Genomic DNA, 19333 nt, shown 5'->3' on the forward strand with positions numbered 1-19333 from the left:
TCTGCTGCCAGAAACCGGCTCTTCGTGCTGCTGGGGGTTGCCGAGCGACGCCATGCCGGCGAACAAGACGGCCAATGCCCAGTGCGGCAACCCGCTGTTTCTCAGGTGGATCAGAGAGCTCCAGGAGGAGGTGGGCAGGACGAATGCGGGCTCCAAGCTAGTCTTTGTCTATCGCAAGGTGAGCCAGACCAGAACTGCGGTGCTCGATGCATTCGCAATCCAGCCGATCGCCGTTGCGATGGTGGTTGCCGACGAGACGCCCCAAGGAACGACTGGCACCACTTTCCGAATGGATAATCGAGTGCTCAAGTCTCTGTGATCCGTCTGCTGCTTTCTCAAGTCTCTTTTTATTTTGCCGACGCAGGCCGCCAATTCGATGCAGTCCTATCCTGTCAATCTCAACGACCGCCCTGGAGACTGCATCAAGCTGGCACACATCGGAAAGCATATTGCGGACAAGATCACAGCCAGGTGGACCGAATTCCTTGAGAATGGCGGAGATCCATCCGAGAACATGCCCAAGACAGGGGTATCGGCTGCCAAATCCTCTGGAACGTGCTCTGGTCGAGCTGATCGAGGCCCCGCCGCTGGCCTCGACAGCCACGATCGAGATCACGACATCGGCAGCTTCGTCGATACATCGGCAAACAGCAGAGGTACCATTCTTCCTCGTCCATCTCCGCCAGGTTGGTGAGACTGTCTGGGCTCGAAGCTGCTAACTGATCCAGTGGTGGAGACTGTCCGATCGCCGGCTCCTGAGCCTCATGGCAGCGATGGGTAGCTGCGACAGAACCACGCCCCTAACTTCACTATGGCCCATGATCAACCCCAGCTGCATCTTCGGCGTCGATACGGGTGGCAACAAGCTCCTCAAGCGTCCCGGCTGCTGTATGCGGCCGTGTCGAGCTGGAGCTGATCGAGCCTGGCCGTGCTGAAACGACTGACCCCCAGCAAGCGAAAACGAAAGCAAACGGATACGTCCCAAAACACCGGGGAGCCGCATACGCTATCCTTATGGTGCTCTACCAGCATCCGAACGGAGGCCTCGGCAAGAATGAAATCATCGCAAAGGCCGCCGAGCACACCGATACCCCAATGCGGGCAGCCTCGTCCGACTCGAGCGCTTACAGTGGATGGAGCAGCATGTCGACGCTCAAGCGCAAGGGCTTGGTAGTAGTGCAGTCGAATCCTCCAGTCTTTGTTCTCTCGGAGTCAGGCCGGGATCTGGCCCAGCGGCTCGGCAGCGCCCATGGAAACCCACAAAGCGCTGATGGCATCAATGTCCCGACTGGTCGCCCAGCATCTCCACGCTCGCCGAATGACATGCAGCGGCCAGGCTGCCCGACAGATCGTCTCCAAAAAGACCCGGAAGGCGCTCCGGCACGGCACGAACCGTCGCCGGATATTCGAGCCTTCTCGAATTCGATAGAGCGATCGCGGAGATATGTCTCGTATCAATGTGTTCGGTTGGCCTCGCGCTCCAGCACGCTCTTGCTCCGGTCGCCATCCAAATCACCGATCCGAACACGACCGTCACCTCGTCAGCGACCTCCTTCAGTCTGGAAAGTCACTCCCAAGAACTCGGACTCGACTATTGTGCCGGAATCAGATGACGAAGCGATCGGATCTCCGGTTCGACGGCGCACTAGCATCGCGCGATCGCACGAGCGTTGGGAAATCGCAGTCCGGTCGAGGGATGGAGATGCTGCCGAGCCGTTCAACTCGCCATCGGCACGGCGCAGGGTTTTGTCATCCCGACGCTCTGACTTGTTGGACTCGCCAGATGTGGAGGGGCGCTGTATGGGACAAATGGACTCAGTGCTTGAGACGATCCATCCGACCAAAGCGAAGCGGCCGCACGACTCGGGCGACGATATCGATCGACTCGGGGCCACTACGGCAGCGGAATATCAAGGCAAGAAACAAAGAGCAGACCCTGCATCGAAAAATGGAAGTCGGGATCAGCCCTTCGAGACCACCAGTTCGTTCTCGGACCGCTTTCCGGCTATGCTGCCAACAAGTCAGCTCGGTATTCTCGACCTGCTCTCGGACTACCGTAGCGCCCCAATTAGATTCCGAGGCGGGACGTTCGATATCCACCTAGTCCTGGATTCGCGCGAGATGGGGCTGAAATACGATCGGGACGGCATGGAGCTGGCTCTGAAACGCAATGGTGTCCAAGTCTGCCGTCGCGCTCTCGTTTTGGGCGATGTGCTGTGGATCGCCAGACGCAAATCGCACTCGAATGTGCCCAACCCCAAAGGTGAGTGCCAGAACATTGATTCCGGGGACAGCACAGACACATGCTTATCTCGGGCATATCCGTTGCAGACGAGCCGCACGATGAAGAGATTGTCCTGAACTACATTGTTGAACGCAAAACCATGAGCGATCTTGTCTCGAGCATCATCGATAGCAGATATAGCGAACAAAAGGTTTGCTTCTCGCAGCTGAGCAACGGCGAGCCTGACCCGGCCTTTGAATGTGCCGCTGACTGGACAAGCCAGCCCTATGTAGTGGAGAGATGGCTGTGCCGTATGCAAGCAGCATACTGATGGGAGGGGAGCTCGAGCAAGACGGAGCCAGTATCTCCCAGGGCGTCGATATCCAAGCGGCGAGATGGGAATGCACGCATCGATGCTCTACCGTCCATAGAATACCGTAATGACTGATGCCCCCCAATATTCGCTGACTCAGTTCCGACTGCACTCATGCTGTATCGACCATGTCACGTACTTGATCGAGGATGTCAACTCGCACGAGGCCAAGAGTTTTGGAGAAGACTCGATCTTCACGGCGCTGGCGTCGACGCAGATCCAGGACGGATTCTTCCTCAAGAAAACAGCCAATAACGACGACACGATCGTGTATCTAACCAACATGACCCGAATGATCGAGCGCATGTACTTGGTAAGCACTCAAGGTGATGCATTTGTCTGCGTGGGGGGGGGGTCGGCGAGCTGTTGTCCAAACCAGGATCGTCGACCGCAACAATATCCATTCCTGCAGTCGGTCTCCCAAGTACCCCGGCCCTATCGGACTTGAGCCGCCATCGCTGCATTATTCTGGGCAGCAGACTCGTTGATCGGATTGGGGCACAGCGGCGACTGACCCGATATGGTCAATCCGTACAGGAAACCGATTTGGTCGCGATTGCGCCTCGGGATGTCTATCCGTCCACTGTCGAAAGGCTTCGTCGACAACTCGGCAGTCGCGACCGCATTGTCTACCATTTATCCTTCAGTAGCTTCCAGGAGATCAACCAGAAAAATGCCCGCGATACACTGAGGGATCTGTGGATCAAGCAGCTGCTGTGCATCAACGGCGTCAGCGCCGAGAAGGCCGTCCACATTGCCAACCACTACCCGACGCCGGCACTGTAAGCATCTTGGCTGAGCACTCTGCGGCAGCTCGGATGTGAACTCTTCAGCGACTCGGCCATTCGCTCTGCAGCAGCTCGGACGTGCACTGACTATTTCGATATTTTCCAGTCTGAGAGCGGCGCTGGTCCAAAGCCAACAGCCGGCCGAGTTGCTCAGCGGACTCGGTGGAATCGGGAGGCAGGCCATTGGCAAAGCGCTCTCCAAGAAGATCAGCGATGTCTTTATTCTCGAGCAGTACCCACGGGCGGATCGGTGACATTGGCAGAAACCTGGCACTGCTGCATGTCGCCCGGCTATCCGAGTCAGGGCAGAGAGTGTGTCGGGAACAACAGAGAGAACACAGCATTTCCACAATCAATAGCCACATTTCATGGTTTGGAGCAGCAGCCCTATGCAGCACGCTCGGAACGAAACAAGATAGTGCCGATTTGCGTTCTTTCGCAGTTCAGCCTCTGACTGTTATTGGTCTGGAGGAGCACAGTCTTGAGATATGGTGTGCATTGAACCATCGTCGGGGGGCTCCGCGGGCTCGATGGACAGTGCCTTCCCCTGCTTCCACGAGGCATTCCCAGAGGCAGCCTCAACGTCATACTGCCTGGACACACTCTTTGGCCATGGCAGACGACGGATGGGTGTATTTGCACCAGAGAAAATCAGCAGTATCGGCTCAAAACAGGGTGCGCTGTTTCGTTTTGAACGGGCTCCATCTGAGCACCCGGCCCCTTCCGGGCCTCATCCTGGACTCATCGACGCTCCGCCGGGCACGGCCTTCTGCGATCGGCTGCTCCTGGGGACCGCAAGCTCCTCTTGCCGTCGCCAACCATGACCCACAGAGAAGAGCTCCCCACCCCGCGGCTGCCTCGGGAGGCCAAGAACATCAAAAATGTATGGCATCGCCGGCCAGCACGCCGATCTCCGGATATCCTGGCCAGCGAGCTCCCAACACACCTGCTTATCGGGATACGGCCGGCTGCCGAGAATCGTCTCTGCGTCTCGCAGCTCGCAGCTCGCATCACATCTTGCATCTGAGGCTGGACGGCCCACAACCCATCGGCCCTAAATCCCTCTTCCTCACTCTCCCGTCTCTACCCTGCCATTGCTTCTGCAACTTGCTCGGCCATCGTGGCCTCCTCGCCTTCCTCGCTGGCCAGTATTACACTCCGATACCAATCGAGATCGACGAGTCAAATCATGTGGACTGCAACAAAAAGATGCCGTAAGTGGCAGATGCCTCGGCTGGCGACCGATCGAGCTTCCTGCAGCCCGCATTGCCTTCGACTTTATCGCCTCGCCGCCGTCGGTTGCGCATCCACTCCTATCTACTAGCGCCGCCTTGCTTCCCCCTCCATCGAATCTGCTCTCGAAAGTGACGGTGATCGACTCTTCCTGGCCACTAGCACCCCGGTCCACAAGCATTTTTGCATGATTTGCGCTGGAACAGCCGAAGCCAACAGGGAAGGCCAGCCGGAGGATCTCCTGGGATGCAAAATCTGCCGCGGATCTGGTACCGTTGTCTGCTCTTGCTGGGGCTCTGCCAGCTTGGATGGCAAGGCCACCGGGGAGCCGTCAGACCAACCGACATTGTCTCCTTCCCGGCTGCCAGTTTGGACGGCGATCTGTTCGGGATCGCTCTCCCCGCAAAGCTCGGCCTCCCTGTGGTGGAGGCAGGGGGGCGACGATAGGAGACTCACCGGCTGCATCCTTCTCCAGGTCATCCATCGTGCATGGGCATCCCCCCACTCGCTCTCAAAGCAATCAAGGCCCAGACCAAATGGGAGTGCCCGAACTGCAAGACATGCAGAATATGCGAACGACCCGATCCGGAGGTTTGAAAATCCCCCTGGCTTGCTGCTGGCACCGTCGGCGGGCCCAGAGGACCAACTCGCTTCATCCGCCCCGGCGCTGACTGCCTTTCGACCTCTGTCCCCCAGGACAATCTGCTCTGCTGCGACCTGTGCGATGCCGGCTATCACACGCACTGTCTCAACCCACCGCTGAAATCGATTCCAGAAGGTATCTCCCGTCCGGCATGAGAGTATGGTGCTATGGATCGATTGGCGTCGTTCTTGAGACTGTTCCATATCCATTTCCGAGGGCATTCGGCCCCAAGCCAACTGCTCAGCCGCTAATATCCAAAACTCCTTTTCGCCCCAGGACATTGGCTGTGCCCACACTGCAAGCCGGCCCCAAAGCAAGAGGCACCTCCTCCAACGAGCACGCCCAAGTCATCCTCGCATACCCCCCGGACACACAAATCCAACGGCAGCACGGGCAAGCGAACTGGCTCGGACTCCAGCCGGAAGCTCGCCGAGTTGTGGCCGACCCTCAAAAAGCGAAAGCACAGCGTGGCTGTATCTGACGACGAAGAGACCGACCAGAAGCCAGTTCCGTCAACACCGACGCCAGCGAGCACCAAGAATCGGCGCTCGACAGGACACGGCTCGAAGCACCAGGGACAGACCCCTCAGGCAGCTTCTTCCGCTTCGGTCCATCCGGATCCGCCGTTGGACAGCATCGGCAACAGCTCGCCTGGGCTTTCTAAGCCTATGAAGCTGAGGATTCTGTTCCAGGGCAAGCCTCTGGACCTTGGCGGTCCTGCTGGTTCCGACCGGACCGACGAGTCACCCGAGTCGCTTGTAGAGGTTTTTGGAGGGCGCTTGACCGAGGCCGAAGTCGACATTTCCAAAACCACGCCCGAGCAAAGCGATCGACAGAGATTCCATGCCGCCCGAGAGATTGTGCGCGTGCAGGTATGCCTGCCCTTGGATCATGGCATTGCGCTTCGTGATGCTCGCGACCAGTGCTGACTGAGGTTTCGTGCCCCTCGACAGAGCGCCGAATTCGAATTCAAACACCAACCGCTAAAGTCCGAGTCGTTCGACGAACTGGAGCACAGTGACGATTGTCGCGGGTCCGTGGAGTCGGGTACCTCGTCTCTGCACAATTACCGCAGCCGGCTGCCCGCAATCAAAAGCATTCGTTTCGGCTCTTACGAAATCAACACGTGGTACTCGGCGCCGTATCCGGAGGAGTACAGCCAGAAATCAATCCTCTACATTTGCGAGTATTGTCTCAAGTACATGAAATGCACGTTTACATACGAGCGGCATATGGTATGTTGGCCCCGATGGGATAGCGCGGCCGAGTGACCCGACCCAAGGGCGAGCAATCCAGCAGCGCGGCCACGGCATGCCAGATGGTGGTGGGATTGTGGTTGATCCGCCGAGTGTCCAAAATCGCTCACGGCGCTGTTATGCAATGCAGGTAAAGTGTCCCATGAGACACCCCCCTGGCGATGAAGTCTATCGCGACGAAAACGTGTCGATCTTTGAGGTCGACGGACGGAAGAATAAGGTGAGCTTTGAACGCTGCAAAGTGATGGGGTATCCCATGACATTCGAGGGCATGGAGCGCTCGGAAACCTGGTCCGTCTTTGCGCAATGCCATATCCATCCGCTGGGCTTTTGGGTGAAAGAGTTCTTTGACTCTTTTGACAATTTGCGTTCTCGAGACCGCGTGGGGGCGTTTGCTGAGCCCTTTGTTGTTGCTGTCCCAGATTTACTGCCAAAACCTCTGTCTTCTTGCCAAGCTGTTCCTGGACCACAAAACGCTGTATTATGACGTCGAGCCTTTTCTGTTCTATGTCCTTACCGAATCGGACGAGAAAGGGCACCACTTTGTGGGATACTTTTCCAAGGCAAGTGTCTAACGAGATCGCGCCCAGTCCCACGCTCGCTTTCCAGCTTATCGAACAATCGCCAACATATCTTCTCCCTCAGGAAAAACGCTCGTCAAGCAACTACAATCTGTCGTGCATCGTCACGCTGCCAATCCATCAAAGAAAAGGATACGGGAATCTCCTTATTGACTTTAGTGAGTGTCCTGAATCGGCAACGCCAGCGGGGTTATCTGTTAGTTGAATTGGTCCACATCAACTTGGATATGACGGTTGAGCGATCGCCTTAGTTGGTTGGACTGGCCGAACCGAACCTCTCTGACACTGGCCCGCACTTCCTCCAGGCTACCTCTTGTCGCGGAAAGAGGGAAAGCCTGGGACGCCAGAAAAGCCCCTCTCGGATTTGGGTGCGCTGAGTTACCGGAACTACTGGCGGAACACCATCATACGGGTGCTGAACAAGCATGCAAAATCCCTCAATTTGTCGCTGGAAGGTGGGAATGAGGTTGCGGCAAATTGATCGCGATCATCGTCCGCATCGGATGGTTGTGAGAAGTGCGGTCTTGATGTCTGCTGCCTCCACTGATCTCAGCGTTCCTCTCCAAATACCATTCTCGCTCACAGGTCTCAGCAACGAAACGGGAATGACCCCGAATGATATTGTCGCAACCCTAGAGTGCATGAAGCTATGGACGCCACCCTCTCCCGATGATGGAGAATGTACGCTGCTCTTCCCTGAGGATCTCATATCAGACCTGGCCGAGCGGCTGGCGTCCAAGCGACACACTCTGGCAACTGAAGAAAAGCTGCGGTGGACGCCATTTTTGATGATGCGGCCTATTTTCAAGAGTGCATCGGAAGACGAGTTAGAGCCTGCAGAGAATTCACCATAGCAACAATACAGTTCTTCCAAAGTGACTGTGACACCCAGATCTCATGGCTGCGGGAAATAGCTGCGAGCGGTGAGCAGCATTTATCGACGGGGTCTCTATGCCTCGATCGTGAATTGTGGCGCATCGCATCGATGGATGATGGATCACAAGCTGCATATATTGCAGCATGAGCAACCCTTGGTGATGCAACTGCTCAAGGTATTGAAGAGCCCTGGTCGACGTGGGCTGGGCACATATCACATCTACGGTGTGGATGGCCGTAGGGAATGGCGGGTGGGTGTATTCCCACTCCGAATCAAGTCACGATGTCCCAAGCACTGCAGTACATATTGTGGCTACAGATAACACAGATGAAAACGGAGCACTCCCTAATTTTCTTTGGCATCAGGGTGTCCCATTACAAAACTTTCTTCGACTTGAACCGTGACGGCTCTGTCGTTTCGACTCGACTAGAACTTCCTGTCCGGACAGCAACGAGCCAGCAGCAGACCCACATCGTCATCTCATTGCAACCACCACGAGGGGGAGGGAGGCAGTTAGGTCCACACGTTCTCAAAGGGATAGGCGTTCATATCAAGGCCGTAGCTCAGCAATCGCTGAACGACCTTGACGTGGCCGTTGGTCATGGCCAATTTGAGCAGCAAGCCGCCATGGGATATCGTATCTGCGCCGTGCTGGAGAAGGAGCCCGACCACTTGATCATGGCCATGTTCGCACGCATTCTTGAGGGCCTCGTCAGCGTTGGCATGCACATCGGCATCGAATTCCAGTAACATTTGCACAACCGCCACATGGCCCATCTTGGCTGCCGTTCGCAGAGCCTCCCCGTGCGCTGCGTTGATATCGGCTCCACTCTCGAGCAGCAGTCTGAGGATCTGATCCCGTCCCTTGGCAGCGGCTACACGCAGGGCCTGATTGCCGGCGGCTTGAACGTCGCATCCCAGTCCGATGAGAAGACGTACCAGCTCGACGTGTCCGTTCTCGCAGGCCAGTCGGAAGGGAGCGTCGTCGCCGGCTCGGAAATCAACGCCGCTTTCGATCAAGAGCCGGACGATTTGCTCGTGGCCCTGGCGCACGGCTTGTAGAAGGACATTGGAGGCGCCGTCGGCCCAGTGCGGATGACGGTCGCGATAGACTTGAAGTACAAAGACGACCAGGTCGTGGTAGCCCAGACAGCAGCCCATACGCAAGATAGCCAGATTGTTGATGCTCATGTCGGCGCCAAAGGCCTCGAGGGCCTTCACGACATGCAGATGGTTCTTTCCGGCAGCCGCAATCGCGATGGCAGACAGGCGGTGTCGGTCAAAGGAGGTCTGTGAGTTGCCCAGCAGGAAATCGACAATGGCAAAGTGCCCGTTGATGGCGGCATAGTGGAGCGAGAGGTCGTCGTTGGAGTGCACATCAGCCCCGGCGGCAATAAGCGACCTGCAGGCAAGTAGATCGCCGAGGAAGCAGGCACTGTGCAGCACCCCGGTGCAACTCGAAGCACTGACAGAGTTGTGCCTGAGGATCATCTCGAGGACGTGAGAATTGCCCGAAGTCGTGGCCCAGAGCATGACCGGCAGCATCGGCGAGTCGGAGGTGGTCGAGGGCCGAGATGAGTGCAGCTGAATGATCGTCTCGAGCAGATGCTGGGGAGCCGCCCTGGATGTCAGGAGCTTGAGCGAGGCCAGCAGACCCCGAGTGGCAAGCAGTGAGCGACAGAGCAGCCGATGCACATCCTGCCGGAGCTCTCGATAGAGCCGCTTGCTTGCCGACAGCAACCTCAGCGAGTCTGAAGGTCTCGAGATGAATGCGAATATATGGATGGAAACGTCGGACGGGATGCTTTCCATGGGCGCAAGCAGCGATGTGTTTGCAATGGTGGTTGGTGGACGAATTGCGAGACCGCGCAAAGGGAATGAATGAGGAGGATGCTGGGCGGCTCGCAGCTGCACCCAGGGCGGTCCGGGGGCTCGGATGCACTCGGATCGACGCTGAACCCCGTGGCTGCTGCCGGCGGCTGGAGAAGCGTCGGCCTGACCTGGTGATGCACTCGGCGCAGCCTCCGGTATAGATTACAGGCAATCCAATAAAAAACGGGACACCCGGATTTTGACCATTCATCGAATATTTTGTTACCCAAAACCATCGCGCGCTGGCCATGACCATTCGCCACACATCCGACTTTCGCACCGCCGCATTGCGATGCTACGATCTCATCCATAGCCTGCGCAAGGTTGCCACCATATTCAGTGTGTCCAAGAGCACCATCCATCGATGGCACCGAGGATGCAAGCCATCCGAGCCACCCCGAGTCCCAGCTCGCAGATCCACTTTCTTCGAGCAGGCATGTCCAGTCATTCGCACCCTGATTGAACAGGACCCGTTCCAGACTGGTCCTGTGCTGCGGTGCAAGCTCGAGTCCATCCTCCAGAGGAAAGTATCACTCTCACTCTGCCACACTGCCATCCACCGAGCAGGTCTCTCACACAAGAGGGCAACACACCTCTACAAGTCCAAGCGACTGGATGAGCGAGTGGCACAGTTCAGGGACCAGGCCCGCTCCATTGACCCACGTGACGATTCGTTTTTGTCGATGAGACAGGGATCAGGAGATCCATTTTCCCTCTCTACGGATACTCGCCGAAGGGTGCTCCGCTTCGCCAGCGCAATCACATGAAGCACAAGTCTGTCTCGGCTGCATTTGCCATCAACCACTCTGGTGTGCTGCATCGCATGTACATCCCCACATCATTCAAGACACACTCGATGGTCGAGTTCTTTGAGCGAGCGGCCTTCCCAGACGACTCTGTGATTGTGATGGACAATGTCAGCATGCACAAGACAATGGCTGTCCTGGACTGCATCGAGCGCCGAGGATGGTCAGTGATCTTCACCCCACCTGCCTCGCCCGACTTCAATCCCATCGAGAACTTCTTTGGGATTGTGAAGCATCAGTACAGGAAGGCGGCAGCGGTGAATGCGTCCGAGGGGTTCAAGGTCGGGATGGTGACCCTGTTCGAGTCCGCCGTGCGGAGGGTGCTTCCAGATGTCTTCCCACGGCTGATTGAACGTGCGATGCGCTTCTGGGGTTGAGTTCCCTCCAATCAAGCCGCCGTTTTCGCGTTCACATCCCTGGCTTGAACCTCTCGGCGATTTTTGAACAGGTCGCTTCCCCAACCAACCCGCAAAGACGGGCTCCTGCTCTCGGGTATAAATGCCACACCTTCGTCTCTGCTGCTTTCTTCCCTCATCTCACCTTGATCTGATCATCGCGCCATTGTACGATAAAAAAAAGTCTCTGCTCTGACCAGTACCACTGGCAGGCATCCAGCATCCTCCGCCCCATGCCTCCGAAGCGCAAGGGTGCCGGTGATGGCCAGCCTCGGCCACCCAGGCCCAAGAAAGCCAAGTCACAGTCGGAGCCTGTCTCTGGTTCGTATTCTGATCCCACGCATGCTTGGTCGTCTGTTGCTCCGTCGCTCACCACCACTGCTTCTGCAGATCCAATGGATGTCGATCCCACCGAGCCTGGTCCATCTACTTCCTCGAGTACTGGCAAGCGATGTCGCCAGTGCGATGGCACCGATCACGAACGCTGCAACACCAACAGGTGTCCCAAATACCGGCCCCTCAAGAGCTCTGTCGTCCCACTCGTGGATGGAAGGTCATCCGCCCCTCAGTTCAGCTGCTTCAAGCAGACGATGGATGGCTGTTGTCTCAATCCCGCTCTCCGCGACAAGATCCAGGCCACCGTCGAGGCCATGACCCAGATCCAGTTCGAGGCATCCAGGCTGCTCAACCTGCACATCCTGAGGTGCATCGAGCAGGATCTTCCCGTCCCCGTCATCTCCAAGTCCACCCCTGCTTTCGTTCGCCAATGCTTCACGATCGTCCAGGCTGGTGCTCTCTTGACAGCCAGGGACAATGAAAAATACGAGCATCTGGTCGCTTCCTTTCGCGACTATCAGACCACTCGACATGCAGACCTGCCTCCGGCCCCTCGTCTGCCTGATGGTGCTCACAGTCAGCTTCTCACACTGGCTGTCAATGCCTATGCCACCAACTGCACCACCCATCTCGACCTGGCCTACTGGCGACTCCTTCGCCGCTTCTGCGCTGCCGTCTTCCCAGCCAACAAGCACAAGCACGAAGCCATCGAGGCCTGTCTCGAGCTCTTCGAGAAACCAGGGCAGACTCCACCCAAGGCCGATCTCGAGTTCCTCTATCCAGACTTTGGCCACATCCTGGACGAGTTTCGGTACAGCAACGACCAGGACCGCTTCCGGGCCCTCCATCGCCTCTCACACCATGTGAGAATCCTCGCCCGAGACAAGATGGTCGACAATGTCCACAAGTGGATCGACTGTGACATGCCCGCCCTCCGAGTCACCGAGCTGCAGCGCCAGGCCAAGCTGGACAAGCTCACTGCCCGAGGCATTCCCTCCGACGACAAGAGGTTCACCAAGGCCAAGTCTGAGCTCGGCACCACCAAGGCCAAGATCAACAAGCTGGCCGCCAGGATCAACTGGGCACTCAAGCAGCTCGCTCTGGACACTCCTCCGGCCGTGTGCACGATGGTTCCTCTATGCACCACCAAGGCCAAGTATGTCAAGATCAACACCGTCACTCTCTGGCAACTCCTTGACACCGAACATCGTCTTAGACTCACCAGGGACAAGCTCAAGGAAGAAGGTGATGACGGCATCAACAACCAGGATCGTCTCTGGCGCAGTTGCTTCAAGCTGCGTAGTTCCCTCTTCCAAGAGCGGGACGTGGACAAGAAGCTGTTCAACTACGAGATCAGCACCGATGGCATTGGATGCACCATCGGTCTCGTCAAGTTTGTGCGTCGAACCGATCACACCGAGACCTCCGAGCCTCCTCCGACTGCCGAGCAGCGCATCCAGACCCACATCGGTGACCCAGACCCCAACCGCACCACTTGGATTGGCATCGATCCTGGAGTCGGCTCCATCTTCACGGCGGTCATCCAAGCACCGGGCCACCAAGACGAGGTGGTCTCATTCTCCAATGGCCACTACCAGCAAATGTGTGGCCATACGTCCAACACCAAGTGGCACAACACCATGAAGTATCGACTCAGCATCGAGACCTGGATGTCGACCACCCCCTCGCCCAAAGTGCAGTCCTCGGAGGCTTTCAAGGTCCATCTCACCCATGTCCTGCGACCGGAGCTGCGAGTGCAGCTCGACTTCCACCTTGGCAAGAAGGCCCGTCACCATCGCTTCACGGGCCACAAGAGACGCCAAGTGGCCGTCGACAGGATGTGCAAGGCCGTCCTGAAGCACGCCCCGATACGGACCGATGTGGTGATCGCCTTTGGCAATGCGTCATGGCGTCAAGGCAAGGGCTATGCATCCAGCCCTCGGAGGCAGCGGTTTGCTCGGTACTTTGAGCAATTCGAGCACCACCGTCGCCGTCCCAATCACCATCATGGAAGCGTCAAGGTGGCCTCGACGAACGAGTTCAACACCTCGCAAGTGTGCTCCAAGTGCCTGGAGCCAGTTCGGTTGGAAGGACTCGATGCGCCCAGTGTTGCGAATTCCCACTTTGTCAGGAGCTGCAAGAATCCCAGCTGCCGGACAGTGTGGAATCGCGACGTCAATGCGGCGCGCAACATGATCACAGTATGCAGGTCGATTGTGGAGACCGGAGAGCGACCGGTGGTCTTCACTCGGAGGCTGCCAAAGTGATCTGTTTTATTTCTTGTGGCTTTGCTTGACGCAAGCACAGCACATACTACATGTTCATGGAAACGGCTATATTGTCCCGTTTTTTTCTGAATAAAGTGTAATTTGTTCAGGCGACAGCTGACAGAAAGAAAAAAAAGTCGGTATTGCGAGCGGCCCAGAAGCGGAGAGCGGGCCGGCGGGGCGACAGATAGACGCAGTGTGATCGGAGCAAGAATAGGGCCCGGGAGAAGCATTTCGCAGGGGCTGGGAAAACACTGTATCCGGAGCTGGCTGCATCCTTATGCTGATGGCTGTTGCGAGGTGCATTCATTTGCGATGCCGTCGCTTGCGTCTGCGGACCAGCTCCCAGCCAATCTCATGTTTTGAGCGGACAATCGTCCGCTGGACGATGGCCACAGGATTCTGCTTCAGCAGAGCGTTGACTTCGTTGGCCTCCACGGTTGGGAAGCGCTCATATTCAGGGGTCGTAGTATCTGCCATATTGGACCAGGGTGAGTATGTCGATGTCGCCAGAGCGATATGCGTGCTCTCGATACCGAGCGCATTTCCAGCATAATCCCATCCGACACTTTCTCCGTCCCGATATCCCGCGTCCAATCGAACCTCGACGCTTCGAAACAGGCGGGTGCGTCTTCCAGTACGTCTTGTGGCTCTCCACAATTTGGGCGGAGAACGGGCTCCGGAGCTGATCATAATCCGGCGGCAGCATCGACTTGTGCAGATACGACGGCAACGGCAGTGTGTTTAGATAGCTCTTGATGCAGTATTCGCTGCCTTCGTTCACCTGCATCACGGGAGGGTCGTCCATGCGAACCGTCTTGAGGGCATGTTCCAGGATATCAATGTCCGGGAGCACCGGCCGGATCCGAACCTGGCCGCCAGCAAGCGAGATTCAGATGGTCAGGAACCATGCAGTCGAGCACGAACATGCAGTCGACAGCAGCCCGACTGGAGCAAGCTCGAGAATGACTTCCTTTGCTACTCGACCGTAGTGTATGCTGCAGATACATGCCCTGCTGCTGTTGGGCTCGAGCGGACGACGGATCGGCCGATGCATCGATATTTCTTGGACAGCGTCCTTGTGGTGCTTGACGAGGCCTGGAATCGCAGTGTTCCTGAATATCGTCGAGTAAATCCCAGGCTGTCGAGGCTGCCGCACCGGATCTTGGGCCTGAGAATTCCCCTGAGGCAGGTCTTTCGCTCTCCGCGACAGGGCAGACCCGCTGGGCCTCCTTCCGTCACATACAGGACTGTCGGGCTTAGGTCGATCGGGGTGTTCTCCCTCGCCGCGATGCTGTCCATCTGTGCTTCGGGCCGATCGACAGGGTACCCGACTGCCCCAGCGGATATGTTTTGGAACCCTGGGCGGTAGCATCTGCACTACCGAGGGCTCCGGGTGGAATGGGTCCGTTGGGCTATTGATGGGATCTCTGAAAAACGGCATGTCCGCTGGCTGACGAGCGTGGGAATGGCTCTGTGGGAATGGCTCCACGGGAGAGGTGGATGTGCGAGTTTCTGACGATCCTTTGATACTCTTGGATATCCATCAGTGTCGCTCCCAATCACCCAGCGGCCCCTCCCTCAGTCCGAGCCCTGTGTGGGATTGGAAACTCGGCGCGCCGACCATCGTTTCTTCGGGCTGTCCTGTTCACATCGCCTCGTTGCGGCCATCCACATCGCCTGCCTCGAGACTCGGCTTCGAAGACACCTCCGATACCGCCTGCGCTTATCAACTGGATAAATTCTGCCAAGATGGTACATCCTGTGTGAGGGCGATGGCGAGAGTGCGTCCATTTCTGCCAAAGATACGAAGGCTCCGAAGATCACTCATTCCCAACTACCCCTCGTCCACTTGACGCTGCCCTTCGCTCAGATGCTCTCCAGAGCCAAGCCGGCCGTGAGCTCGAGCTCAGCGCCGTCGTCTGCATCCGGGGACAACAAAAAGAAGATCCCAAAGCTCGAAACCTTTATTGCTAATCGAGACTACACGGGCGCGATCACCATTTTGGAGGTGCGGTATCCTGCTGCTTGAACGCGATGAGGCCGAATGCATACCGCCGGAACGTCGACTGGTTGTATGAGCCTATGGTGATCAAGCTGCCACTTGCATCCATATCGCTGCCGATACCGATGACGCGAGTTCCAGTTCCCATGCTCAAAATCCTAATGAGAGGCCGCTTCCTGCTCGCATCGACATGCAATATCTAGTTTCAAAAAGCCACAGGCAAATACACCACCGAAACGCTCCTCTGGCTCGGCTACGCGGCATTCCACCAGGGCGAATATAAGAAGGCGATGGAGGTTGGTGTCCTCCACTCTGTGGGCGCCAGAGCTCCGATACCGCACCAACGAGGAGCACAGAGTCGTAATGACTTGCCGTTGCAGCTCGGAATTCTGATTGCGAGCGTGTCCTGCTGGATATGTGCAGGCGGTTCTCCAATACGGAAACAGACGACGCTTTGTGCGTCGCTGATAAAGTCGAAGGAAAATCGACTCGCATTGCGCTGTCGTTGGTTTTAACCACCCCAATTCTCTTGTTGCCATGGCTGAAACTGTGACTCCTCGCGACTGTGCCGTATATCGGCTGAAATCGAATCAAAAGACATATCTGGCGCTCACTCAGGAATCGTCGTGTGATCCGCTGGTGCACCTGTATCTGGCTTGCTGCTACTTTTTCCTGGGCATGTACAAAGAAGCCGACGAAGAGGCACAAAAGGGTATGCTTCTGGGCGGGATTTCGAGCGCAAGGAAGTCGCGGGTTGAAGTGCGGGATCCTGCGTTGAGGAGCCACCACCGAGGCTGCAGTGCTCATAACCGGATATTTGGAATCAGGACCAACGTGCAAGCTGCAGAACCGTCTGTTGTTCCACTTGTCTCACAAGTTCAACGACGAGAAGCGGCTGATGGGCTATCACCAGAACCTGCAGGATGTGATCGAGGACCAGGTAATGCCAAAAACCTGTCCGAAACCTGTATCGAGCTGAGTCGATGTGATTTCATATGGCGCAAGTTTTTCGGCGCCAAGGCACTGGGAACTGGTCTATCCTGTTCCTTAGGATCGGAAATATGGCCGGAAGGACTCGACCAACCGGGTGAATGATTAACGTTGCTCTGTATCCCACCTCTTCAGCTCAGCTTGGCGTCGATCCATTATCTCCGGAGTCACTACCAGGAAGCCATTGATATATACAAGCGCATTCTGTTGGAGAACAGGTGAGCCGCATGTTTTGGAAGGACCGCATGGCCAGTCCGTCACATGGACCATCCGCATCCACACACTCGCTCTCTCCCCGGCCCCATCCCCTACAGTCCGGCTGGACCAAGGGATGATGATCAAACTGATTCACATGGTGTGCGCTACAAATACCATGATCTAGAGACTACCTTGCAATCAACGTTTATGTCGCTATGTGTTACTACAAGCTCGATTACTACGATGTCTCCCAGGAGGTCCTGTCCGTCTATCTTCAGCACTTCCCAGACAGTGTGATCACGGTCAATCTTAAGGCCTGCAACCACTTCCGTCTATACAACGGCAAGGCCGCCGAGGCTGAACTCAAGGCCCTTACGGACAAGACCTCGGCTCACTTCAAGTTTGCCGAAGATATTGTCAAGCACAACTTGGTGGGTAGTGCCCAGAGTTGCTCCGCCTCATTGCAGGGCAACTCCTCGCCCATATTTCGTCGGCACAACCAGCCCACTCGCTGCTGCGGAAGACCTTGAGTACGGCTATAAATATGCGGTGTGACTCCCAAGTTGATCGACAGTATCTTGACGAGAGCTCTTCCATCCTAGGTTGTCTTCCGGAATGGCGAGGGTGCCCTCCAAGTCTTTCCACAGCTTCTGGATGTGATTCCAGAAGCGCGCCTCAACTTGGTCATCTATCACCTCCGTAACGACGACATCATCTCAGCCTTCAATCTGATGAAGGATGTCGAGCCGTCCACACCCCAGGCAGGCTACCGTTGCGCTCCTGATTCAGCTGCAGCCCGGCTGGCATCGTACTGACCGAGTTGGATGATGTTGCACAGGAGTATATTCTCAAGGGCATCGTTAATGCGTGCCTCGGCCAGGAGCAAGAGTCCAGGGAGCATCTGAAGATTGCACAGCAGTATTTTCAGCTGGTCGGCGGTTCGGCCAGCGAATGCGACACGATTCCTGGCCGACAGTGCATGGCATCCTGCTTTTTCCTACTCAAGCAGTTTGAGGATGTCCTGATCTACCTCAATTCGATCAAGGTGGGAGCCAAGTCGAAGTTGAGCCGATGCTGTTCTCGTGCGGCGTCTCGATGTGCAGCTGCATTAGAGATGAGGCATCGGAGACACGGGATATGCCGCAGCTCGATTCTGGGCTGTGATGGTCGGGCGCTTTCTGCCGATGCCTCCAAAGCTGTGATCGTATCCACGCAGTGTGATGGAAAGAGATTCTCGAGCTTCTCCTGAGGGCTGAACGGTCTGCATCACTCGTTTCCCAGGGTTACTTTTACAACGATGACACGTTCAACTATAACTATGGGCAAGCCAAAGTTGCCACAGGCGCCTATGAGGAAGCCGAGGAGATTCTGCTGATGGTGCAAAACGAAAAGTTCAAAAATGAATATGCCTATCTCAGCCACTTGGCCCGTTGCTGTAAGACGCTGCGATTTGACTGCCAATCGATGCTGACTGTGGAGCCTCTTTGGTGGGATTCTGACAGTCACTGGCCTCCGGCAGATATCATGAACAAGAAGGCGCGTTTGGCTTGGGAGCTCTATCTGAAAATGGAGACCTCCAGCGAATCTTTCAGTCTGCTGCAGCTGATTGCGAATGACTGCTACAAGGTGTGTATGCCTCATCTGGTTGTTGCTCAAGAAAGTGCCGGACAAGCGTGCAGTGAGTCTTGATGGGTGTGCATCAAAAGGCTGTGCTTGCTCACCTGCCCATCCGCACTATCAACTGCGCTCGACCAACAGATGGGACAGTACTTTTACTCGGCCAAAGCGTTTGACGTTCTCGAGCGCTTGGATCCGAGCCCCGAGTATTGGGAGGGCAAGCGAGGCGCCTGCATCGGCGTTTTCCAGCAGATCATCGCCGGCCAAGAGTCCAAGGAGTCCTTTCGAGAAGTCATCAGCATGCTCCGGAACACGTCCAACCCGCAAGTGGAATACATCATCCGGGTGATGAAGAAGGCATGTACATAGCGACGGATGACGAGACATGTTGCAGCATGCTGCCTCTGGCAAGAATGATGATATGGCGGTTTGCGGAGCCTGGCCAGGACCGATGGCCAGGACCGATGGCCAGGACCTATGGCCAGGACCGATGACTCTTCCGCTCACAATCTCGTCAATCTGCGACAATAGTACGCCAAGGACAGAAGGATCCCAGTTTAGCAGCGGATATCAGTCTGCTAGACCGGACGGCCATCGCCTGGGCTGGTCCTTGATTTCACTGGCCGTTTTGAGGTTGAAATTTCCAAGCCGAATCGTGTTCTTGGTTGCAGAGTGCCGGCGGTTCCTCTTTGGACCCTAAATACATTCACGCCGTTCGCACCGCCGAAGCAGGACACGGACACGCACCGAGACGCTGTTGGCTCGGGTCTATCAAGTGCCTTGGTCAGTCCCCAGGATGCCACTTTCGAGTGGCAGGGCCGCTTGCATCCCCGTCTGCGTCACTTTCTGCACTCTGCCGAGCAAATCGGGAG

At 56.5% G+C, this 19333-nt stretch overlaps 4 protein-coding genes across 4 annotated transcripts; 3 read left to right on the forward strand and 1 right to left on the reverse strand.

The window, feature by feature from the left end:
- Positions 1 to 52: 52 nt before the first annotated feature.
- Positions 53 to 3639, forward strand: BJ171DRAFT_581290 (ERCC4 domain-containing protein; the record flags this gene model as incomplete). Its single annotated transcript, XM_053114093.1, has 9 exons — positions 53 to 178; positions 365 to 656; positions 833 to 1170; positions 1485 to 1596; positions 1820 to 2263; positions 2332 to 2513; positions 2698 to 2910; positions 3135 to 3379; positions 3492 to 3639. 9 exons carry the CDS (start codon positions 53 to 55, stop codon positions 3637 to 3639), a joined length of 2100 nt encoding a protein of 699 aa, XP_052967162.1.
- A 369-nt stretch (positions 3640 to 4008) lies between these two features.
- On the forward strand, positions 4009 to 7977 carry BJ171DRAFT_502921 (acyl-CoA N-acyltransferase). The gene is made up of 12 exons (XM_053110812.1): positions 4009 to 4268; positions 4535 to 4599; positions 4781 to 4887; positions 5094 to 5209; positions 5315 to 5396; positions 5538 to 6133; positions 6215 to 6496; positions 6648 to 6737; positions 6940 to 7080; positions 7163 to 7256; positions 7404 to 7553; positions 7684 to 7977. The coding sequence occupies exons 1-12, from the start codon at positions 4206 to 4208 to the stop codon at positions 7950 to 7952; spliced, it is 2055 nt and encodes a 684-aa protein (XP_052967163.1). The 5' UTR covers positions 4009 to 4205; the 3' UTR covers positions 7953 to 7977.
- A 111-nt stretch (positions 7978 to 8088) lies between these two features.
- BJ171DRAFT_502924 (ankyrin repeat-containing domain protein) lies at positions 8089 to 9995 on the reverse strand. Its single transcript, XM_053110813.1, has one exon. It carries the CDS (start codon positions 9785 to 9787, stop codon positions 8489 to 8491), a length of 1299 nt encoding a protein of 432 aa, XP_052967164.1. The 5' UTR covers positions 9788 to 9995; the 3' UTR covers positions 8089 to 8488.
- A 4947-nt stretch (positions 9996 to 14942) lies between these two features.
- BJ171DRAFT_617025 (uncharacterized protein) lies at positions 14943 to 19308 on the forward strand (the record flags this gene model as incomplete). The annotated part of the gene is made up of 12 exons (XM_053115365.1): positions 14943 to 14955; positions 15538 to 15662; positions 15860 to 15952; positions 16275 to 16368; positions 16484 to 16596; positions 16782 to 16864; positions 17029 to 17275; positions 17447 to 17605; positions 17683 to 17889; positions 18126 to 18279; positions 18364 to 18470; positions 18603 to 19308. 12 exons carry the CDS (start codon positions 14943 to 14945, stop codon positions 18828 to 18830), a joined length of 1623 nt encoding a protein of 540 aa, XP_052967165.1. The 3' UTR covers positions 18831 to 19308.
- Between the last annotated feature and the right edge of the window lie 25 nt (positions 19309 to 19333).

The sequence above is a fragment of the Polychytrium aggregatum genome, assembly GCF_025602895.1.
Source record: "Polychytrium aggregatum strain JEL109 chromosome Unknown BJ171scaffold_16, whole genome shotgun sequence".
Classification (NCBI taxonomy): domain Eukaryota; kingdom Fungi; phylum Chytridiomycota; class Chytridiomycetes; order Polychytriales; genus Polychytrium; species Polychytrium aggregatum.